Below are 26224 nucleotides of genomic sequence, written 5' to 3'. Positions count from 1 at the left end.
ATGAAGCAGGTTACAGATGCCAAGCCACTGAACGCCCACTTTTCTGATGCCAGTTTAAAGGTCAACTAATTTGCTGTTCAAATCAGGTGAAAAGGGTAATGTAAATAGCCAACTTGATTTGACAGCATTTTTGGTCATAGAAGCAGTTCTAGGTTAACACTCTAAAAATGAGAATTCTACCCTGTCAAATGCAAATGGTACACACTGTAATAATTCACTTTCACAGGCCCTTTTTTTAAAGGGTAGATCAGTTTCACTCTTTCAATAGGAAAGATCCTATCAAAATCGCAAAACGGCTCCATTATTACTTCTTCACAACAGTTAAAAGGAGGTTTCTATTTTGAATCAGAATGCTCTGGTTTACTGTTGTTTATTCAAGAGTATTCCGAGGCCATAAAGACACTATACAGTTAATCACTCTCCTAGGTACAAATCTGAAGGTTTTGGGATTCCTAGATCAGAATGCTAACCAAATCCTCTATCTGGAAAAGCAGCAGCAAAGTCCCACATATCTACAGACATTAATGGGGCCAAAGCAAACTGCATATATTTTATGTGCATCTAACGTACTGCATTAGAGTCAAGGTCCATTATTCAATCTAAAAAAAAAAAAAAAAACTTGCCAAGAGGGAACATTATGTGGCCTTTTAGTTTGTTGATCCCTCATTTTGAATAGGTAACAAATTAAAAGCAACTTTCTCTCTTCAATTATTCCTCACTGACTATGGGAATAAATGGACTCAAGCAGCATTATCAGTATCTCTCTGGAACAAAGTGAAAACATATTTCGGTAATTTTTGATAAAGAGAAAGCTTGCTTTCGAAACAGCCAACGAGTTTAAAATTAAATAATACACATACTCTGGTAAAATATGAAAATGCAAGGAGTTGAATACACTGGCGGGGGATAGGAGATTATGCTGCTCAAAGACTGCTATGTGCCCAGGGTGTCATAAGCATTCTCTCTGATTACCTCCTTGCTTTTCTCCCCACTACAGCCTTGTAACAAATTACAGGAAAAACCTATTTCCTAAAAGCATACTATATTACTAAGTTCAGCCCTGTTTTTTAATCGTTATTACAACTCCTGATGCCTGGATGTATTCATTGGTAATAAATGTTCATCTGTCAGGAAGTTGATGTTACATACAGCACTGACAAAGAGGGAAGGCAGGCTGGAGCGTCGGCACTCGCGCTGAGAGGCAGAGTACATAGGCAGGACCCTCTCCAATGCTTTAGAAAGCTTTTCGGCAAAAGTCTCCTCGGGGGCAGTCCGGAGGAGGGAAGGAGAAAGAGGTGCGGACAGCACTGGTGGTGGGGTGGAAGGAGCACCGGGAGAGATGCGGGGCAGAGAGGGGGCAGCAGCAAGATGGGGGACACAAACCGACATGCTACGGCCACGACGAGGCTAAACAGAAAACAAACACACGTGAAAAACACAGCACTCTGAAAACAAAACAACAAAATGTACAATGGTCACAGGGCACAGCTGACACAAAAGAAATGTTCCATCCTCCCCCCATTCCACGAAGTCATTTTCTGAGGAGACAGAATTCCACAAAGCACACTTGGCAGACCATACTATTCTCTCTACACTTGGTCAAGTACAGGTTTTTTAAAATTAACCACCAAAATAATGATCAAGTACCTTCCTAAACATTCTGAAATAACATTAATTGTTATGAGTGTATGAATAAGAATGACCGACTGAGGCAGCAGAACAGACTGGGAAAACAATGAGTACTGGCTGTAGTCTCTGCAAACTTGTTAATAAACTCTGTCAGTTTAACGCACATTGTAAGATGCAGAAGATCTTAAGACTGGATTGCTCTGCTGGAGCTCTGGGAACCTCAGACATACAAGATTTCTAAGTCCTATTTTAGAAGGCAGTAGACAAAAAAGTTGTTGGCTGATAGAATAGTTTATCCCATTTGCCTATCTGTCTATAAAGCTTAAAGTCATATTCCAGGAAAAGCATTAGCTTTCTAGACATAATTCATAATAGGTACAGGAAATAGTCTGTATTTTTACTAAAGTAGCCAATGGAAAAGTATCTAAACTGTGAGTCTCTAAAGAATAACGTTAAAATTTTTTTCAGCCACATCAGAGGTTCAATTTTGGTTTAAAAGTTTAAAGCACCTTAATATAAAGGTTTCAATATAGCTACAAAGCAGCAAATCTAAAGCTCTAAGGCTGTCCTGAGCATGTCTGTTATTTCCTTTTAGAAACTGTGAACTGTTTAATTAATTACATTTTCCCCCACTCTTGCTTCTCTTGTATTTTTAAATTTTACTTGTAATTGATATGCTATTGCAAGCCATGGTAAATACTTTCTGGAATTAGGACTGATTATAAAAGCTTTGAAAAATCCTCAATATTTAGTAATTCTTCATGATACTTTCATGGAATATTATCATTAAAAGGCAGGGAGTTTGCCTTTTTTCATTTCATTACTGGTGTGCTTTTAGAACATTAATAAATATAGCTATATTTGTGGCTAAATATTTAGCATCTTCATAAATGGTCAGTCCTTTTCCATTTCTAAAATAGAGACCCAAAGTTCATATCCTGTGATGCAGGAAGCCAAGAGATTAGAAAGTTCTTAAAAAATCTATAGTTATGATGATCCAGAAGAAATCAACAAGAGTAGAAACTGATAAGAAATGCTGACAAATAATATTTGTTACACCACAGAAATACACTTGTACAGTCTGTATAAAGCTCTTCTACCCTACCTACTTATTTTAAAGGTCAGAGAAGTAGATTGCTACTACAACTGGAAGTTTTCTTTCTGTAACTGTGGCCATTCATCTTAAGATGTAGCCAATGCAGAACTAACTAATGGACTCTAAAACAAGCAAACATCTTTTATCCCAGCTGTAGGGTAAGAGACCAGAATAAACAGTATTTTCTTACCAGAGAAAGAGTTTCATTCAATGAAGAACAAGACTTTCACAAATTCAGATTAAAAGTTCCTGAGACAGAGGGGCAATCTATCTGCCTAAAGATCTCACTAAACAACAGCACTGTAGTGACCAGTTATTCTCAATTCCATCCTGAGGCAGAAGATGCATCTTGTTTACTTCTGAAGACTTCATGGAAGGTTTACCAAAGAAATGGGGTATTATCTACTGGTCTATTTGAACATTCTCTGTATGAGAAGCAAGAGTGGCTAACATAAAACATGGGTAATAATGTGTGTGTGTATGTATATATATGCATAGGTACAAATGTACAATATATACATCAGGATATAATTGCTACAAATTGAATCTGAAAATAAATCAGTCATAAAACAGATACCAAAATAAAGGGAAGAAGCAAATGAACATATACTAGGGAAAGAACTTGTGTCCAACACAGACTTTAAGGCAAGAACACGCATAGCAACTGATGATTAAACACAAGCGCTAAATTAAATGGTCATTCCTTTTCTCTGGTGTACTCACATGCAGCAGTCTATAATGATTTGAAGGTCTTACCTGTGTTTCACACAATAAGACATCTTACAGAAAATACTTACTAATTCTTTCAAGTAACTTTTGAAAAACTCTCCTTGTCCCCCACCCACATTTGTATGTCTAACTTACATTGCTTTGAACAGTTTCAACTTTAAAGTGCTGGAGAGCATTATCTTTAATCAAACGCTGATTAGTTTAAATCTTGTGAACAGTGTCTTCCCAGAGTAATGCATGTATCCCACCCTGCCTGCACCACTCTGATGGCACTTTAATAAATAACCTGCCTCCTCTGGAAAGGCACCACCTGTACTTTTCACTTTGGACTCGTGCTGTCACTCATTCAGTGGCAGAGTGTGCCCTGAGCATGTTACAGGCGTGCGCGCTCTTGCACAGTTACTCACCAAACTTGAGGGTGGATATACCGCATGGGGCTGAGCCTGTGCTTGGACAACAGACGCTGTGTGCCCTGGGAGGGCGCCAGTGGAAGGTGCCTGCTCATGCTGGGACCCGTACGAAACTGTCTGTTGGCTGCTAACTCGAGATTCCGTGAAGACAGAGGACCCCTGACCACTGTCAACTGTCCCGTCAGCTGAAGGAGAAGTTGCCAAAATACAAGACAGAGAGACAAATCATGAAAAGGTGATTCACGTTTTCCCATCACAAACCCCTGATTTTAGAGTTAATTGGTCTTATCTTTGCACAGACCTGAACTAAATAAAGAATGACTAGTTTTACTAAGTAGATTTCTATGTTTAGCAGAGGAATCCATATAGAAAAGTTTCATCTTAAAAAAAAAATCCCCTGGCTATCACAGAATTTACCACCCGATGAACAGGGGGAATAAAACAGAACATTGTTAACAGGCCTGACATTTTTGACACAGCTTCCGAAGTCAACCATGGAAACCAGCGGGCTCTAAGTATTAAGATGGCTCAATTAGTAACTAGTGGCCTCATTAATTTCTAGTTTATACGTTATTCAGCTTTGCTAAAAGAGCTGAATCAGATTAACAGGTTCAATATTAAGTAGGTAAGATAAATTTGTTACATTTCACTATTAATTTAAGAAATTGTAAAAGGTAGGAATCTACAAATAGAACATCCAAGATGCTGGAACCTGCAGAATTTCTCACATCCTAATCCCATTTCCTCACTGTCCCATTCTTCTATGCTGTTAGCTGTGAACGTAAGAACCAAAAGGAAAAGGAGATAGCAACCATTTCAAACCTCTTGTTTATATGTTAGATTCACAATTCAAAACCAAGAGGCCAGTGCAAAACAATGGACCAGGAAGACAGAGCGTTAGCTAAGAGCGTGCCTAGCAACCTCACTGGGCCCCTGATACTCACATATCACAGACACACCAGGCTGCTGGTACTGCAGCTGCTGATGCTGGTCGGCCTCAGGCTCCTCTGGCTCTACCTGCGTGGAGACGGACGCAGACACAGCAGAGGCAGCGGGTCCACCAGTGCTGGTGGCAGGGGGCTGCTGGACTCCGGCCTGGGCAGTGCTGGGCTGCTGCTCCACCTGCTGCTTGAGGCTGCTCTCCTCCTGCTTTCTTTTTTCTTGCTCCTCCCGCACTAATTGACGCTGTTCTCGTTTTCTCTTAATTAACGACACTCTATCTTTGATGGCTTTCGCCATGGTCTTGTGATCACCTTCACAGACATACCCAGAATCTACCTATAGGATGAAAGGGTACATCAGGAAGCAGCAGGATAGCAAAAGAAAACAAACCAAACACAAACAACAGTCCTTCGGGAAAGGAAAACAGAGAAGGAGAGGGAGAAAGAACTGTCCGAGGACTGACCTTAACCAAACAGTGAAACTACTGGTCTGCACTATGCACTTGCCCACCATTTTTGCAGATACTCATGGAGTGGATGCATATTATCTTTATACAAACTCATGAAGTACATATACCTTCACTAATTATAACAAATCAACAGGGAACCTAAGCATCCAAGTGGTAAAACCAAAAGGCTCATTTTATCATACTCAATTTCCCGCTCACATGTAACCATCAATATGAACCTGTGTTGCTTTTACTTCTTTCACTAGAAAGAAAGAAAAGAAAAGAAAGTGAAGTCGCCCAGTCGTGTCCGACTCTTTGAGACCCCATGGACTGTAGTCCACCAGGCTTCTTCGTCCATGGAATCTTCTAGGCAAGAGTACTGGAGTGGGTTGCCATTTCCTTCTCCAGGAGATCTTCCTGATGCAGGGATCGAACCCGGGTCTCTAGCACTGTGGGCAGACGCTTTACCGTCTTTTCACTGGACAACCACTTAACCAAACAAAACAACTGTGGTAAATATATGAAAGTTAAAAATAAAAACTCAAATAATATAAAAACCTGACAGTTAAAAATAAGTACCTCTCTCATGCTGACCCCTTCTCAGATGTTAAGTACTGAATGGCTCTGACACATTCGGGCAGAGACCATTTATATCTCTGCACAGTAAATGGCTATTAAGGCACCATGGAAAGCCTAAGCTTGGCAAAGCATTTCCTTGAAAATGACTGGCCAAAAGCTGCCTACTAACAATTGATCATGAAAATTTCCTTTGAAGTAAAAACAATGTGTGAACTGCTTATTGGGTTTATTACCCAGATGACTGACCAAAGGCTAATCTATCAGTATGCAGAAACAATTTTTTATTCTAACTAAATAGGTTACACTAATTAGAAGTCAGTCAACCTTACAGACTTTGAAAATGACTTCAAAATGTCCTCCAATTCATTCCCTCTCTGTATATCTGCCTGCTTGCCTGTCTGTCCATCCATCTATCTACTATACATATCTATGCATATACATGTCTTCTAAAATAAAAATAAATCTTGGGACCATTAACGTAATTTTATATCAATAGGATATGTCATACACACTGCTTCATAAACTGCTTTTCTGCTCAATAGTATCAACTTATATCAATAGTATCAATGTATATAAATCAACATAAAATTTAAATGGCTTGATCAGTGTTAATTTACCATTTCTTGAGCAACGTCTTCTGGCACATCTTTCTCCAAGTCAAAGGAAAACTCGATAGCTTCATTGTCTTTGTATTTCCCCTTTAGTTTCTTGATATCTTCAATACGTAGCCATAATTTAATGGCTATCTTTTCTCCATCATCTTCTTCTGCTAATTCTACCCGTACCCCTGTTTCCTCTTGGAAGAAGGCATGGTTCAAAAGGTCTTTGATAGAGTATCTTCAAAAGAGAAGGGAAAGAAACAAAAAACAAAACGCCATTAGATTTAAAAGATACTTCTCAAATATGTTATGTTTAGAATAATGAAAAAGGACTGCAAAAAGTAGAACAGGAATTTTCTAATTCATTTCTACACTGCTTCATTTAAGCAGTTTTATAGTTTTATTCAAGTTACAGAACATCGAAACAATCTCATTTATGAATAAGGGCTGAAAGCGATACTTTTTATTACTGGAGTATAATTGCCTTAAAACGTTGTGTTAGTTTCTGCTGTACAACAAAGTGAATCAGCTATGTGTACACATACAGCCCCTTCCCTCTTGCGCCTCCTACTCTTTTAGGTCATCACAGAGAACCCAGCTGGATTCCCTGTGCCATACACTAGCTTCCTAGTAGGTACCTATTTCATACATGGCAGCGTATATATGTCAGTGCTACTCTCCCTGGAAATGATACTTTTAAATGTGTTATATAGTGCTTGTATTAATAGTTGACCAAATTCTTGTATGTATGATCTCATCTGATTTCTGGTATCCAATGAGATACCATTTCCTGATCAGCAGGAAATGGATGGATTCTGAGAGAGACTGACCATCTTGCTCAGTTATAAAAGTCATAAATCATAGACTCAAAACTCAAAGACCTTTTTATTTCTATAGTACATTACCTTCTAATATAGCAATTTTCCTTTACACAATAAATCCTCTCAATTCTTGGTTCAGCACCTAGCGTACTAGGCAAGCAGAAGTCTGATCATGGAACAGTTTCTCTAGATAAATGGTCTCAAAATACCAGTAATCTAGTAAACTGTTCCATCCAGACAAGAAACAAGAGTACCACATTCTATGACTGGAGACAAATATTCATTTATAGTTTTTCAAAAAAATGTTCTTAAAGAGATTAAGGCGTCTCCTTTTCAATCAGTGTATATAAAAACAGAAACCCAAACTAAATTTCTACTAAAAAGCCTTAAAGATCAAGATCTTAAGCTCTTCCAAATAACAAAGTTATGAAAAGAATATGAGACTGGAGAAGTGAAGATATGGAATTCTTTAATTTGGCTGAAATACCTATCACTCACGTTCTTCAAGAGGCAGATTATGTTCAATTCACACTTTGTACTAGTGGGTCTACTTTTTCTTCTGTGGAGGGTGACGGGGGATGGTGAAGGTAGATTATTTTTCAAAAACAGACACTGGACCTTTGCCATGCCTAACGGGTGATGAATCAGCTATACGGCACATCAGATACTTGCCACTCCTCTGAGAAGAGCCCTCTGTTAGCATAATGACTAAGCTAGATCTCCTCCCAAGCTCTGGGTGAAGTTGTCTCTTCTTACTCAAAGGAATTTTGACATTTTGCTCTTCTACAATTCTGGCATAGCAACAGTAAATCAAGACCAGCATAGCTGAGTTGATTTTAAAGAGCCAAAATTTTACTTCATCTTTAGAATTCAACTGGTAAACAGCTAAGGAAGAGATCTGCTGTATCAGAATAGAACCTAGTAAGTTTTATAAATCATGTAGATGCTATAAGTAAGTAGCTCTTATTGAACATAGCAGCTACATTTAAGGTGGTTTTGGTTTATTCAAACTCTACCAAACCACATTTTTACGATATTTCAGTATACTAAATCTGAATACTAGCTCCAGTGGATAGAACTTTACTTTCCAAGATATTATAAGACATAAACAGAGAAACTAAGCACAAGTAAAGTATTACATACACCTTAGGTTGAGGGTTCTATTCAGAGCACATTATACTTGAAGTTTCTGTTTAAGCAATATCCAGGTCAAAAGAGGCAACTTACCTTTCATCTTTGTTTTGCCGTATGCATCCTTCAATAATTTCCTTCACTTCAGGAATTGCTACTTTGTCAAAACTGGCTGGCTTCACCCCCTGAAAATCATAAAAATAGCAACAGGAACACATCAAGGAAGGCAGGGACTTTGAACCTGAATTTCAACTTGCCTCCTAAGGTTCTACTAGACTGCCTTCTCACCATCCTGGCTTTTTCCTCGTTTGCCTGCAGGATCTAGTTCATGCAGGGTCAGAGCTGGGTAGTAGCAATTTAGCCCCTACAAGGTAACAATAGGGAACAGTTAAGACAGCGGAGTCACTTACTTCCATGGCCACGACACTGCTAGTGACAAAAGCAGGCTATCGTTAGCATCTTTTGCTGTGTTTCAGGTAATGGAAATTTTGGCTAAAACAAAGCCCAACTGTTCTAATTGGTTAGAAGATCTTCTGTTCAACCTTGTTCCCTAACACATTAATCAACATAACATGCAACTCTTGAACAGAGAACCCATGTGTGGGCATGAATTCACACGCTTAGTCTGGCAGGTATTCTATCATTATAGTACTCCTTAACAAACTCAGTAAGAAGTGAAGAATTTAGACTGGCTTGGTATGGTAGCTGAAGAGCAAACTGTCTTGTACATATGAAAACATAAAATGACAACACATCAGACTCATCTGAAAGACAAACTTTCTAATTAATTTCAGAAAAAAATTTAACATCACTATTATATTAAATAGCACCATTGTAATACTGTAGAATTTTCACAAAAGGTAAATTTTTGCAAACAAAAATTTCAGCGGTGTGTGGAGAATGTATATAAGATAGAAGAACAACAACCTACTCCTGTCTGAGAGGTGGTGTGGAGAAGAACATCTCATTATCTATTCCTGCCTATTCTAAGTCACACAGACTGAGCTGAAGTAGCAACACGATATACTTTCCAAGAGGCACAGTAAGTCTATGACCACCTAACACACAGCGAGGAGGAGACAGGGAACAGGGACTAGAATTAATCACCTAATGTCTCGGTGACAATACATATTATTTGAATTTTTCCTCAATCTTCTTATTTTTCAAGTCTAGCTAAGTCTTCCCAACCAGTCCTTGTCTTCACATAATCATTCTAATAAAAACAAAAAACAATGTCATTGAAGGAAAAGCCTGCTTTAATTGAGCAAGCTGGCATGGTATGGCGTGGTATTTTAAATTAAAGCTAAAGAAAACAGGAACTGTTGTGTTTTTTTTTTTAAGGATGATGCTCACTAAAAGTTCTCTGGTAGCAGAAACACTGGAGATTTTTATATTTGCTTTTAAGGTTTACAATAAACATGTTAAAGTATAAAGCAAACTTTTAAGATGGCATTTATAAATATAATGGGAAGAACAGTCTAAAATACTTTAAAAAAATAAGATACTGTGTATTATAAGTTCCTAGAACACTCACTATTGGCAGAAAACTATCTGAAAGATTGTTCTTTGGTAAAATCAGACACTAATACACAGCTGGCCTTTCATGTAAGGACACTTCAAATATTATAGAAAAGAAGTTAAAGAGGATATAGAACAGGATTAGAAAACTTGTTCCTACTTCCATAAATGCACATGTTTTAGAGCAATGAGTCTGACCTGGCAACTCTACATATTGAGGTAATAAATCACACATATACTGACTGTATTAAGACTCTTCCTTTTCAATTTAGCACAGGCATCCTGGGAAGACGAAAGGAGGGAGCTTAAGACTTGAGTTAGGTGTGAGCTAGACAAGGAGAGGCAGCCCTGAGCTTCACTTCCCTGTCTAGCAAAGAGGGATGATACCTGTTTAACTATATTCATGGGAACTAGAATCGTATGTGACTATCCAAGTTGAAAGCTCTGAATTATTAAGTTTGCTGACCTAAGGCACCTTTGACTTCAAAAGTAATCACCAAAGGTAATAAGGCTTAGAGTTAAAAAAAAAAGCATACAATTCTCTTTGAAAAATAATCACCAAGATCCACAGTGAATATGCTTTCAGCTTTGGTTATCCTTAAAAATAATCCTCTTGTTAACCCTACCTATGCAGACAAACACATTCACAACAGGAATTTCTATTTACAGGTAGAAAAGCGAGTTGAACAGCTGAGATACCAGATCACAGTTGCAAAACCAGCAACTATGCATCATATAACACACTGACTACTAGGGTAAGCTGCTTTCTCAAAGTATAGCCAAGATTCAGGGGCAGCAAACTCTGCACCACTACTGCACAAACTGCCACTGCCATATTCAGCTGCTGCTGCTGCCTTAAAGAACACTGCAGGCCCTGAGACGGCCAATACAAGAGACAGTCCAGCAGCCTGTATTCAGACATCACCCAATGAAAAAGACAAGAAGAAATTTCACCAAGCACCAAGAAGTCAGGATTATCCAAATATCTATCAAAATATCTAACAGAGGTATTCTGAATCACGTGGAAAGAAGCAAGGAGATATAGGAATTGTATATTAAAAGTGACCAAAAAAAAGTAAAAATAAGCATAAAACATCAATGACCTTGAATGTGACCTACTGAAGACATCAGGGCACCCGATGGAAAGCCACTTAAAATCAACAAGCACATGTTTCAATACACAAGAAGCATCATACTCAGAAGCTTCTTTTCTATCTAAGAGAACTGTTTTTTAAATAATTGATAATTTTTTAAATTAAAACATTGATTTAAGATTATTCTAAAACATGATTTAGGCACCAGACAGAACAATGATAAGAAAATGTTTTCATGATAATATTTCATCTTTTTTCCTTGAATTTGTTTACTTCAAAAAAGATGATTAACTTAAGAATCTAAAAATCCTTCAAATGACACCTCTTTTCTATACTGTCTGATTTAGCCCCACACAGTCTTATTTCAGTCCTGTTCTGACCAGCAGAAGCAAAGTTTTGCTCATCTATTCTGAATGAGGTTCAAGAACACAAAACAGAAAAGAGTACTAAGGAATAAACTGAGCTAATGTTTTACACATAAGAAAACCTAAGTTGAGAAGACTGGCGCCCTTTCCCTTCACCCTTCCAGAGCTAGCAAGCTGCCAACTCCAGAAACACTCTTCCTCACTGCTGTGATTCACAAGACCTCTCTTCAGGCAGAAGTGCCGTAAAATGTTTCTTTGACATGAAACAGTGGCTTGTTATTCTGCATTACACACAAGTACTTCTTCAACAGCTAATGTATATCCATTTAAGACACCTTTGGAATTAAAATTATATATTCTCATAAATGAAACAAAAAGGTGACTTTTATGCAATTTTAAATGGAGAACAAAAAGAAAAAAACAACAACTGTGATTCTCCAAGGGTATATCAGAGTTGATATTAAAAAAAAAAAACTTGACATGAATCTTTATAAAATATGTTGCTTTATTTAAACAAAGAAAAACTCCAAACATATATGTATCTCACAGAGTTTTTCTGTCAATTCTATATACTTATACAGCTAATCTGATGGAAAAATAAAGTGAGTCATAATAAAAATTAAAGTGAGTCACAATATAGTATTCTCCGGTTCAATCTTCTAGCTCTTAAAAACTGTCAGCACTTGTTTCTTAAAAACTTAAGCTGCAGTCTGTGTCAGGGTAACATTTTTCTCTTCCTAAGAGTAAAAATTTTCCTAACCACTTAGAATTGAGCAAGTCTCCTTCCTCCTCATAGAAAATGCTGTGTAAGTTAACTAAACTGCAGAACTAATCTATTTTGAAAAGCATTCTGAACTAACAATCCCAATACTTCAACTGAAACCTTCCATACATAAATATCACAACACACCTTTGGTATATATAGGAAATTCTTACCCACCTCATTTATACAATCCTTTTGAGAGCAGCAGCAGCAATGAGAATTTACGAAGACAAACACTGAGCAAAAATCTCTCTTTGTAAAATCCATCAGAAAAGGCAAAACAGACTTGTTAGAGGAAAATGTAGGGAGGGGATTGTATAGGATGTAAGTTAACAGGATAACTTAGCCCACAGCATAAGCAAGGCAGACATCAAAATCAGGCTGAAGTTGAATTTCCTGTTTAACACTAGCCATGCTTCTGCAACCCTCAAATGGGTTTGCTCTGCTCAGCCAACAATCTCCTTATTACTTAGTGATCAGCCCTTTAAACACAACTACATGCTGAACAGCAGGCCATCTATTCTGCTACTCCTCCTCCTGCCTCTCCCCCAACAGCAGCAGGTCCCTAGACAAACAAGATTCTTCACTTGCTCAAAGCTCCACCCCCGCCATGTCCACAGGTTCTGCCTCCTTGACACCAGAAATCTGTTTATCTAAACACCCTCTTCCCCCTACTCCTGTTGAAACTAAGCTTCAGAAGAAAATGGGGAATGAAAATGTAAACTCAGAATATACAGCCTAAAGAACACTGGACAAGAAAACCCCAGTACTGAGGTTGAGCTCCTAGTATATAGAGTTCAGCCTATAGATACTAAGTCTGTGTGACCAGGGCCATATTCTTTAAACTCACTTGAAAAGTGAGCGTAACAGTTCCTATTTACCTAATTTAGAAAGTGGTGACATCAAGGTAAACTGTCTTACCACGGTCTCATGGTACATTAAAAAAAAATTTAAACAGCTACAAATTAGTACACAGAAGTGGTAAGAATTTATTCTTCTCCTTTTCCTTCCCTAAAAGGCTTAATATATAGGACTTCCCTGGTGGCTCAGACGGTAAAGCGTCTGTCTACAATGCTGGAGACCCAGGTTTGATCCCTGGGTCGGGAAGATCCCCTGGGGAAGGAAATGGCACCCCACTCCACTACTATTGCCTGGAAAATCCCATGGACAGAGAAGCCTGGTAGGTTACAGTCCATGGGTTCACAGAGAGTCAGACACAACTGACCTAAAGACATCTCCATTTGCCAGGAAGAACTCATGGACCCAAATGACTACTGCTTTGACCCTGGTGATTAAGGAAAGGTTTTTCCTCATGGCATTTAACAAAGATGACAGAAAAAGCACTGCTCCTGGCAATGTTACGATGGGTAATATAACAAAGCATTGTCCCTTGTAATGTGGTAAGCCTGAACCCCCATTAAGACAGTGGATACTAAGGCTTCAATCACTCAGGAACAGTAGCATAATGGCTTAGAGGTTATTTGATAGGAATATCTCTACTCTAAAGGCTAGATAGGACTTAATTCTAACAATTTTCCTGCTCAACATAATTCATCACTACCAAGCACACTAAGTAGGTAGTGCAGAAGGCCAATACTGGTCCTAACTATAGCATGCAGTCCACCACTACCTTTAACCTCAGTGTTTGAGCAAACCTGCTCAAGACTGTGATTAGATAATGAAAACGAAACAGAGGAAAACAGGGATCATGTTCTCTGCTTCATACGTTTATCAGATATAAGTATGTGAGAATGTTTTTAAACTTTACCGTGCAACAAACAAAACCAAAACTGAGGCAGCTTTTTGGGGACAAAGGTAAAATATAGACACAAATATCTAACTCTGTGAAGACCAGGATTTTTAATACACCAAAATTAACAGTTTTCACTTTGTACAATAAAATACCATTCACATATGTGTAACAGTTTATAGGTCTAAATTGTCCGTCTCTTCAACTCTGCCTTTCTCTGGACTTCACCAATTTCTTTTAAAGGCATCATTATTTCCATGATCCAGAATAGAAACCTTACTCATTCTCAGATGCTTCTTCACAACATTTAAGTACTATTATTCTCTGGGAGCTCCTTAAACAAACAGAAACATTTAAAACAGCAGGTAACAGCAAGCTGCTAGTACTCCTACTTCCCCTCCAATGGCTAAAGGTCTCTGGCTGGACAAAAGGGAGATTTTTACTGGCTTCTTTGTTACTTCTCAACATCATTGCTTTTTCTGCATAACAACTGTGACCACCAATCCATACTGACAACATCAGTTCAGTTCAGTTGCTCAGTCATGTCTGACTCTTTGCAACCCCATGAACTGCAGCACACCAGGCTTCCTTGTCCATCACCAACTCCCAGAGCTTGCTCAAACACATGTTCATAGAGTTGGTGATGCCATCCAAACATCCCATCCTGTCGCCCCTTCTCCTCCTGCCTTCAATCTTTCCGAGCATCAGGGTCTTTTCCAGAGAGTCAGTTGTCAGTTCTTGACATCAGGTGGCCAAAGTATTGGAGTTTCAGTCCTTCCAATGAATAGTCAGGACTGATTTCCTTCCAGATTGACTGGCTTGAACTTGCAGTCAAAGGACTCTTCTCCAACATCACAGTTCAGAAGCATCAATTCTTCAGCGCTCAGCTTTCTTTATGGTCCAACTCTTATATCCTTCCATGTCTACTGGAAAAACCATAGCTTTGAATAGACGGACCTTAGTCAGCAAAATAACGTCTCTGCTTTTTATTACACTGTCTAGGTTTGTCATAGCTTTTCTTCCAAGAAGCAAACGTGTTTTAATTTCATGGCTGCAGTCACCATCTGCAGTGATTTTGGAGCCCAAGAAAATAAAGTCTATCACTGTTTCCATTGTTTCCCCATCTATTTGCCATGAAGTGATGGGACCGGACGCCATGATCTTCGTTTTTTGAATGTTGACTTTTAAGCCAACTTTTTCACTCTCCTCTTTCACTTTCATCAAGAGGCTCTTTAATTCTTCTTTGCTTTCTGCCATAAGGGTAGTGTCATCTGCATATCTGAGGTCATTGATATTTCTCCTGGCAACCTTGATTCTAGCTTGTGCTTCATCCAGCCCAGCATTTCGCATGATGTACTCTGCATATAAGTTAAACAGGCACATTTACAGTATACAACCTTGAAGTACTTCTTTCCCAATTTTGAACCAGTCCATTGTTCCACGTCCAGTTCTAACTGTTGCTTCCTGACCTGCATACAGGTTTCTCAGGAAGCAGGTCAGGTGGTCTGGTATTCCCATCTCTTGAAGGATTTTCCACAGTTTGTGGTGATATGCACAGTAAAGGCTTTAACATAGTCAATGAAGCAGAAGTAGATGTTTTTCTAGAATTCCTTTGCTTTTTCTATGATCCACCGGATGTTGGCAATTTGATCTCTGGTTCCTCTGCATTTTCTAAATCCAGCTTGAACACCAGGAAGTTCTCGGTTTACATGCTGTTGAAGCCTAGCTTGGAGAATTTTGAGCATTACTTTGCTAGCATGTGAGAATGAGTACAGTTGTGTGGTAGTCTGAACATTCTTTGGGATTGCCTTCCTTCGGTATTGGAATGAATACTGACCTTTTCCAGTCCTCTGGCCACTGCTGAGTTTTCTCAAATTTCTCAAATTTGCTGGCATATTGAGTGCAGCACTTTCACAGCAGCATCTTTTAGGATCTGAAATAGCTCAGCTGGAATTCCATCACCTCCACTAGCTTTGTTCACAGTGATGCATCCTAAGGCCCACTTGACTTCACACTCCAGGATTTCCGGCTCCAGATGAGTGATCACACCACCGTGGTTATCTGGGTCATTAAGATCTTTCTTGTATAGCTCTCTGCGTATTCTTGCCACCTCTTCTTAATATCTTCTGCTTCTACTGGTATTCCATCTCATTTCTGTCCTTTATTGAGCCCATCTTTGCATGAAATGTTCCCTTGGTATCTCTAATTCTCTTGAAGAGATCTTTAGTCTTTCCCATTCTATTGTTTTAGTCTTTCCCATTCTATTGTTTTCCTCTATTTCTTTGCATTGATCACTTAGGAAAGTCTTTCTTATCTCTCCTTGCTATTCTTTGGAACTCTGCATTCAGATGGATATATCTTTCCTTTTCTCTTTTGCCTTTAGCTTCTCTTCTTTTCTCAGCTATTTGTAAGGCCTCCTCAGACAACCATTTTGCCTTTTTGCATTTCTTTTTCTTGGGCATGGTTTTGATCACTGCCTTCTGTACAATGGTACGAACCTCCATAGTTCTTCAGGCACTCTGTCTATCAGATCTAATCCCTTGAATCTATTTGTCACTTTCACTGTATAATCCTAAGGGATTTGATCTAGGTCATACATGAATAGTCTAGTAGTTTTCCCTATTTTCTTCAATTTAAGTCTGGTTTTTGCAATAAGGAGTTCGTAATTTGAGCCACTGTCAGCTCTCAGTCTTGTTTTTGCTGACTGTACAGAGCTTCTCCATCTTCAGCTGCAAAGAATATAATCAATGTGATTTCACTATTGACTCTCCAGTGATATCCATGTGTAGTCATCTCTTGTTTTGTTAGAAGAGGGTGTCTGCTATAACCAGTGCTTTCTCTTGGAAAAACTGTTAGCCTTTGCCCTGCTTCATTTTGTACTCCAAGGCAAAAACTTGCCTGTTAAAGGTATCTCTTGACTTTCTACTTTTGCTTTCCAGTCCCCTAGGATGAAAGGGACATCTTTTTTGGTGTTGGTTCTAGAAGGTCTTGTAGGTCTTCATCTATATCTGTCAACATCTCACCTCCTTAAACTAAGACTAAGTTAAGATGGGCTTCACTGCTGCTTTTCTCTCCAGTGTTTATTTTACACTATGGCCTGTTCAATCACCTAGCTTCATCCAATCATCTCACACTTAACCATTTCCAATTGTCTGATATCATTTAATTCGCATCACATGACTCAAATATGGTTAATAATTCCCCACACTTACAAGATGGCCATAGGATCAGAGAGCTAGAAAGAATCTGAGCTAGAGACCCTACCTGCTCACACAAGACAACTGTACATCAGAGAGATTAATGCCATGTCAAGGTCAGAATTCAACACCTCATGGAACCTATGAGGACTCATGTCCAGTCCAGTCTGGTGTGTATCAGACACCTACTAGATACACTGCATCAGCACCAGCACGTAGAATACAACAGAATATTTTCTAGGGAGTAAGGGCCTAGTCAATGGTAAAGTAAAAACGATACTCCAGATTCAATAATGTCTAGTTCAATGTTTCAGTCCATATTACAGTACTTTTAGTTAACTTAATCTGGGGCAGAAAGCCCTCACAAGCCAACTTCTACCTATTCCTATCTCAAGTAAGTCTAGTGAAACTGGTTACTTTTTCACTGAATACTGCACATTTTCACAAGCCTATTCTTTCTACTGCCCCCTTTTTTAGTCAACTGAGTCCTACCTCAGTATCAAGGTACACCTCAAACCACCCAGAGACAAGGAACAACTACAGAATATCTGTATCAATCTTCTGGCACACAGATTACCTACAAGATCCCAGGAAGCTCAACACTGTATACTGCACTTAAAACACAGCAGCAACCATCTTTCTACATCCTATCAGTTTTTACTTGTAGTCTAATGCTGTGAGAATTCCAGATCAACATTTAGTTGGGATAAGTAAAATTAGTTTTTCTGAGAAATTCTCTAACAAGGATTTCAGGGCTGTTGTTTAGCATCTAAAATGTTGGAAATGATTTCCAACTCTCTGGTTTAAGAGTAATGGTCTGATTTATTATGTCTGAATATTAACACCCTTTAATATTAATCAAATCACAGGAGAGTATTAGAATCACTTTGAAAATCATGCAAAATGTTTCCAGGATACACTAGATGATACACAAAGTTTTTGCTTATGTGTGTAATCTAAATTTACTGGATGGAAATAGGAATAAAATTTATAAAGCAACCATTTCAGCTAATTCCAAGTGTATTTAGATCTCTGGGATATCACCAAAAAAATTCCAACTGCTAAAGAAAAAAATACAAAGTCTTTCTCAACTTTTCAATCCCTATCTAATCAGGAATCAGCTTCACGTGTTTCTGTAAAAAAAGTAGGCTGAAATGCAATCTGTTATATAAAGACCAAAAGGAATTTCACTCCAACTGCCTTAATTCTGTTTTTCCCAGACAGAATGTTCAAACCTTGCAATCCAAAGGCTAATGGAATCAGTGACAAAGTCAAATTACACAAACAAAGTAATTAAAAATCCCCATTATTTCTACCTTGGTTGTCAGAAGGCTGGATTCAGCCAGATTCTTACTGGTATGAACCATTAGTTTACAGGAATTTGAACAAACCTTATGATCCCACTGGAAAACAAGCCTTTTCAAACTCCCTACCAAATCTGACTGGCTCTATCCAAGGCAATTAGCTGACCTCCTGATTTCCTGAGGCTGATTACTCTCTGGATCCATGGGAGCCTGTGCACTGCTCTAAACTCACATACACTATCCTCCACATCAAAAACTGATGCCACTGCAACTCCTTTACTCGCAGACAAAAACTGGGCTAAGTACATCAGCACTCTTATTTGGATCTTTTTACTGCCAGTGGTGGGAAATTTCAAGACAACTTGAAGTTTTTCTCTTTTGAACAGGGACTCAAACCTATGACACCAATGTTAGAATTACCGATCTTAGACTCAAGGCTGTGTATGGTCACCCTGCTTATTTAATGTCTATGCAGAGTACATCATGCAAAATGCTGGGCTGGATGAAGCACAAGCTAGAATCAAGGTTGCCAGAAGAAATACCAATGACCTCAGATATGCAGATGATACTACCCTTATGGCAGAAAGCAAAGAATTAAAGAGCCTCTTGATGAAAGTGAAAGAGGAGAGTGAAAAAGTTGGCTTAAAAGTCAACATTCAAAAAACGAAGATCATGGCGTCCGGTCCCATCACTTCATGGCAAATAGATGGGGAAACAATGGAAACAGTGATAGACTTTATTTTCTTGGGCTCCAAAATCACTGCAGATGGTGACTGCAGCCATGAAATTAAAAGACGCTTACTCCTTGGAAGAAAAGCTATGACAAACCTAGACAGTGTAATAAAAAGCAGAGACATTACTTTGCTGACTAAGGTCCGTCTAGTCAAAGCTATGGTTTTTCCAGTAGACATGGAAGGATATAAGAGTTGGACCATAAAGAAAGCTGAGCGCTGAAGAATTGATGTTTCTGAACTGTGATGTTCAAGAAGACTCTTGAAAGTCCACTGGACTGCAAGATCAAACCAGTCAATCCAGAAGGAAATCAGTCATGAATAGTCATTGGAAGGACTGATGCCGAAGCTGAAATTCCAATACTCTGGCCACCTGATGCAAAGAACTGACTCATTGGAAAAGACCCTGATGCTGGGAAAGAACAAAGGTGGGAAAAGAAGGGCACGACAGAGGATGAGATGGTTGGATGGCATCACCAACTCTATGAACATGTGTTTGAGCAAGCTCTGGGAGTTGGTGATGGACAAGGAAGCCTGGCGTGCTACACTCCATGGCGTCACAGAGAGTCGGACACATCTAAGCAATTGAACTGAGCCGAATCCATGTACTCTCATGTTTTCTCCCTTGAAATCTAGGGGGAAAAGTTTAAAAACAAAGACAAGCAAATGAATAAATTCTAAGGTTTGTATCAGTTAAGAGATGCTTAAAATGGATTTTAAGATTAAATCAAAAATGGATTAAATTCCATTTAACATGGATTTTATGCATGCATTCAACATGCATAATATTAAGGATTTCTGATCCTACAGTTAGTATTTCTCCTTCATGTCCTTGGGCAAAATGCTTAACTCCTGAATCTATTTTCTTACCTGTGAAATGAAAGTATTATCTACTTATCAGAATACAAAAGATAATAAATGCTAGCTCATTTGCACTCATTTAAAAATTGGTGTTAAGTTCATTAAACACATTTTAAACACTGCTGTTTGTTGAATGTCACTAGATAAAAGAACTGAACAAGAGACAGCTTATTTTACTACCTGCCATAATGATGCTAATAATAATGGTAATACTTAGTTCAGTTCAGTTCACTCACTCATTCAGGTCCAACTCTTTGCAATCCCATGGACTGCAGCACGCTAGGCCTCCCTGTCCATCACCAACTCCTGGAATTTACCCAAACTCATGTCCATTGAGTCGGTGATGCTATCCAATCATCTCATCCTCTGTCGTCCCCTTCTCCTCCTGCCTTCAATCTTTCCCAGCATCAGGGTCTTTTGGAATGAGTCAGCTCTTTGCATCAGGTGGCCAAAGTATTGGAGCCTAAGCTCCAGCATCAGTCCTTCCAATGAATATTCAGGACTGATTTCCTTTAGGATGGACTGGCTGGATCTCCTTGCAGTCCAAGGGACTCTCCAGAGTCTTCTCGATCACCACAGTTCAAAACCATCAATTCTTTGGCGCTCGGCTTTCTTCACAGTCCAACTCTCACATCCATACATGACCACTGGAAAAACCAAAGCTTTGACTAGATGGACCTTTGTTGGCAAAGTAATGTCTCTGCTTTTTAATATGTTGTCTAGGGTGGTAATAGCTTTTCTTCCAAGGAGTAAGCGTCTTTTAATTTCATGGCTGCAGTCACCATCTGCAGTGATTTTGGAGTCCCCCAAAATAAAGTCTGTCACAGTTTCCACTGTTTCCCCATCTATTTCCCATGAAGTGATGGGACCAGATGCCATCATCTTAGTTTTCTGAATGTTGACTTTTAAGCCAACTTTTTCACCCTCCTCTTTCACTTTCATCAAGAGGCTTTTTAGTTCCTCTTCACTTTCTGCCTTAAGGGTGGTGTCATCTGCATATCTGAGGTTATTGGTATTTCTCCCAGCAATCCTGATTCCAGCTTGTGCTTCTTCCAGCCCAGCGTTTCTCATGATGTACTCTGCATAGAAGTTAAATAAGCAGGAAGACAATATACAGCCTTGACGTACTCCTTTTCCTATTTGGAACCAGTCTGTTATTCCATGTCCAGTTCTAACTGTTGCTTCCTGACCTGCACACAGATTTCTCAAGAGGCAGGTCAGGTGGTCTGGTATTCCCATCTCTTTAAGAATTTTCCAGTTTGTGGTGATCCACATAGTCAAAGGCTTTGGTATAGTCAATAAAGTAGAAGTAGATGTTTTTCTGGAATTCCCTTGCTTTTATGATGATCAACAGATGTTGGCAATTTGATCTCTGGTTCCTCTACCTTTTCTAAATCCAGCTTGAATATCTGGAAGTTCATGATTCACATACTGTTAAACCCTGACTTGGAGAATTTTGAGCATTACTTTACTAGCATGTCAGTTAGGTACTGACTGCTAACTGTATTTAGGCACTTTTCTCATTTATCCTCACTACTAGTTTAGGCTCAGAGAAGTTAATTAACTTGCCCCAGGTATCACAGCCAGGAAATGACAGTGGTGGGATCTGAACACAAGTAGACCCACCTCCAGATCCCACTTCCTCCATGGCAACACTCCCTATAGTTCTGTATGTATGCATTCATCTCACAAATATTGAGCGCCTTGTATCCACTGGCTCTAAACACTAGGAATATAGCCAAGAATAAGCCAAATAACACCACCAGCCCAAGAATGTGTTCTAATTGGGGCTTTAGGTAAACATGGTGAGGTTGTGACAAAAGTCATAAAAAAAAAGAAAATCATACGGAGACAGAAGTAAAGTGTGTGCACTTGTAAGGTCATTTTAGATGGATGGACAGGGAAGGCCTCTCTGAGCAAGCACAGAGAGTAGAACCTGAATGCAATGCATGTGTACAACAACGACACACAGCAGTTTATCATCAGTGCACCACAGAATATAATTATTCAACTGGTAAATTACACATCTCCACCCTTCACGTTGGCAGTTACACACAGGTTTAAAGGCCCTCAAGTCACAAACTGACACTGCACTAGACATTTATGGATTCAGTACAGAATTCTGATATGAGCAGGGGACATGGAATAACAGAATAACAAACAACCCTGTTATATTTTAGATATGTAATCACAGGCTATCCATTCTGAGCTTCAGACTATTTATTTACAAAATGCAGATAATAACACTAGTAAATCGCTCCTGCCCAGGGATGTTGGAAGAATTAAATTACATAATATATGCAAAGTGCTTAATGCAATGTCTGAGACTAGCATGTACATGTGTTAATATTTACACTGCTAACATCTGCTATTTACATGGCAATTGTACCACTGCAAGGTCAGACATGTAGTATACTATTTCAAGGTGTATTTCAGTGGAGTCATCACTATTGCTTATATAATCATATAAATCACTGTATAACCTAGGTACTTAAAACTCCCCATACATTTATCTCAGCACCCTAAACATGAAAAAAAAAAAAAAAGGCTAGAAAAATTTAAAAGGACTAATAAAAATTGCCCCTTTAATTTCTTCAGTGGAAGTCAGAAGATGGGAATGGAGGTTGGTGAAACCAAGACAGCACTTCCCAGGTAAGAAATATAATAATTGACAGTACAGAATAATGAACTGTAGATAATATGGAACTCAATTTTCACAGCTAAGAGGAAAAATAAAGAACAAGTAAATGCTTTCAGTATCCTCAGAAATTAAGGATTCCACAGTTTAACTGACTTAATACCTCAACTTTTCTGCAGCTTGACTTATTTACTATTTTGCGTTTTTAAAAAGCAACTCCTGAATAAGACAGAAAAAAATGCAATTAAATAGGGTTAGATTTCGAAGTCAATTGTTTACTTATAATGTTAGTAAAAATGTTCCATGAACAATAGAACAAAAATTTATTCAAATAACATTTGCTATTATAATAGTCTTTTTTTTTTTAATTTAACCAAAAATAAGGTATACAGACCTGGAAGGGACCTGTGGTGATCACTGTTCCAGCTCACACTTCTCAAACTTTAACATACACACAAAGTATCTTTGGATCTTGTGAAAGGCTGGTTTTGACCCAATCCGTCTGGGATAGGGCCAAAACTTTACATTTTGGGGGACTGCACGTTGCAGAGCAAATATCTAAATAGTGATGTGAGAACTGATGGAAGAACACATGAATAGATGACTTTATCAAATGCCTTTCTAATCCTGGAATTCTGACTCTATCCAAGTTACTGTTTTCTGCTTGATTTATACCAAGTAGTTTTCCCCATTTTACAGAATATACTGTGTATGTACATATATAAAGTGTATCAGTAGGATAAAGTTAATATTTCTAAGGTGACCTTATTTGCAGGGTAAATTCAACTCCTCAAAACTTACTAGTGTCCGACTTGACTATTATCTGGGATTCCTTTAACTGAATTATTTATTCTTCAAAATATCACTGAGTACCTACAACACGCTGAATGCTATGCTACAAACACAACACTGTAAGCAAAGATTTAATAAATCAGGCTCTAGGACAGAACCTTTTAAAACACTGTACATTTCACCCCTTCTGTTCCCAACTCCTCTCCAGGAGAGGGTGGCTATAGGTTCAAACAGTTTAAACAATGAGAAAAGAAGGAAGAAACTACAGAAATATAAAGGACATTCATACAATGCGATATTATTCAGCCATAAAAAGGACTGAAGAACCAATTCATGCTAAAACATGGATAAACCCTGAAAACACTAAGCTGTATCAGTGCATAACACAAAAACAAAGTGTAACACAAAAGGCCATATATTTAATGATTCTATTTGTATGAAATGTGCAAAACAGGTAAGTCAAATCCACACAGACAGAAAGCACATTAGTGGTTGTCAGAGGAACGACTGCTAATGGGTATAGGGCTTCTTTCTTGAGGCGACAGAAAAGTTCTAGCATTACTGGTGATGACTGCAGAACACTGAAAACACTAAAACCCACTGAATTTTACACCTTAAAATGATTTAAAGGTTAATTTTATGGTATGTAAATTTTCATCCAAAAAAAAAAAACAAAACCCACACAACCCATTGAGAGACTGAGAGAAGGTTAAATATCATACTAAGACTATGGAAACTCTGATGTTGGTCTTCCTAGGGTCTATTAAGCTAACACCAGACTTTTTCATTTGAGAAGGGAATTCTCCTCTCAACTGAGCTAGAGCTGGCATTTGCAAATAAAGATTCATCTGTTAATTGATTACAGTGTTTCATATGCATTATCTTAAAATCAAACTAATTTGTTTTCTTTACTTTTAGCAAATAACTGCTTATATAAACTTTTACCTAATTTTATAGCAGTGCTCTCTGTGCCTGACAGTCTGAAGTCAAAGAACTCAAACCATTGGTTTTAGCCCTGAGCCTCCGGTGAATAGGTTTTTACCCAATAGGGTTGACTCCATCCTTCACGTACTCATCTTACGCAGTCATTATTTTAACTAGGTAAGCATATTTGGTGGGTAAGTATGAAACAGAATTTAATACAGGTCACCCTTTCATTCTGCATTAAAAAAAAAATTGGTACTACCATGTAATAACTTAATTTCTTTACATAGCAGACTTGATTTAACAAAAAGAAACTAAAATTCTATGATCCCTTGAGATATTTTAAGTATCAACCTTTATTTGTTTAGAGAAATAATCAGGAGTTGAATTCACAAGATTAATCAGAGACACCTACCCCTAGACCACCAGTAATGCTTGGGCAGTCTCTCTGATAGCAAAGCACTATCTGATAATTCTTAACAAAATCTACCAAGTTTCAAGTTAGAAATACTGCAAGATCCACAAAGAAGGGCAGTAGCTGAAAGAGACAGTAGAGAATGTTTAACTAGATGGCTAGCTTATGTGTACTTCACTCTTCTGGTCTGTTCACTAAACATTCAGCATTACTGGAAGGTAAACAAAGTATTTCTGTGAATAGGTCTTTGTGTTTAAAATCTAGAATTATCACCTCAAGGAGTAATACTAGGTTTAAGATGCTATTTATTCTTTGGCAATAGAAAGAATAAATACGGCCAGTGAAAAATGGTTATCACATTAAAATCTCTTATGTTCTCACCACTGAAGTGATAATTCTACTCTTAAGAGAGAGAAAAGACTGCTTAAAATTATCAGAGCTGATTACTGAAATTAACTACTTGTGCACATTGAGATTCTCCTGTCTACTCCAAGAACAGAGGCTAATGGCATTCTAATAGAACATCACCACTACTTCGACAGGTTGGTAATTATTTACAGAACTCTTCAGAGAACTTTTTAAGTTTTGGTGGGATATGTTTAGGAGTTGGCAACTTTCTGTTAAGAGCCAAACAGTACATAATTTAGGCTTTTGGAACTAAACAGTCTGTTGCAATTACTCGACTTTACTATTATATGTGAAAACAGACATAGAAAATACAGAAACAAATGAGTGGCTGTCTTTACTTTCTCCATGGATACTGACATTTGAATTTCATATGATTTTCACATGCCATCACATACTATTCTTCTTTTGATTCCCCCCTCAACCATTTAGGAATGCAAAAAGCATTCTTTGCTCTTGGGCTGTACAAAAACGGGTAGCAGGATGGATTTGGCCCATGAACCTTTGCTAATTCCTGGTTTAGAGTATAATGGAATGAAGAAAAGTTACAGATGGTTTAAGTGAGTAAATAAACTACACTAACCATTTTACATACAAACTGTAAATTTTACAGCCCTAAAATTAAGGTATTTAACCCCATAATCAAGTTCAATATTCAGTTTGATCTCCGTTCAAAGGATATGTATTTACAAAGGGTATTTTCACATTATTATTTGTTTTCATAAAGATTAAGTGGAAAAGAACACCTTAGCTTAACTGAATTCTAATCTATAAAGAAAACTGATCTCTCATCCATCTGCTGTGGCCACCTCTAATCCTTTATTTCAATCTATTAGTTATTCCTTCAGATTACTGCAATACGTCTTAACTGGGTTTTCAGCTTTTATTAGTTTCCTCATATATCCATCCTCTGTCCTGCAGTCAAAATAATCTTTAAAACATTTAGGTCTGATATTACAACACCTACCAAGTGTGGGGTTTTACCTACCAAGTGTGGGTTTTCTTTTTTTGGCTGTAGCGAGTGGCTTGTGGAATCTTAGTACCCAGTCCAGGGATCAGCCTAGGCTCTCAGTAGTGAAGATG

At 38.2% G+C, this 26224-nt stretch overlaps 1 protein-coding gene across 1 annotated transcript in view; it reads right to left on the bottom strand.

Annotated features, from left to right (window-relative positions):
- The window catches only part of WNK1 (WNK lysine deficient protein kinase 1), a 126647-nt gene that overhangs the window by 37250 nt on the left and 63173 nt on the right, over positions 1 to 26224 (bottom strand). The window contains 8 exon segments of the mRNA XM_068971973.1: positions 1150 to 1266; positions 1268 to 1324; positions 1326 to 1373; positions 1375 to 1407; positions 3862 to 4049; positions 4809 to 5142; positions 6451 to 6670; positions 8481 to 8569. Of these exon segments, the coding sequence (XP_068828074.1) occupies positions 1150 to 1266; positions 1268 to 1324; positions 1326 to 1373; positions 1375 to 1407; positions 3862 to 4049; positions 4809 to 5142; positions 6451 to 6670; positions 8481 to 8569 (1086 nt within the window).

The sequence above is a fragment of the Capricornis sumatraensis genome, chromosome 4 (genome assembly GCF_032405125.1).
Source record: "Capricornis sumatraensis isolate serow.1 chromosome 4, serow.2, whole genome shotgun sequence".
Lineage (NCBI taxonomy): Eukaryota > Metazoa > Chordata > Mammalia > Artiodactyla > Bovidae > Capricornis > Capricornis sumatraensis.
Note: the sequence above shows the minus strand (reverse complement) of the source record. Positions and strands in the feature narration are given on the sequence as shown.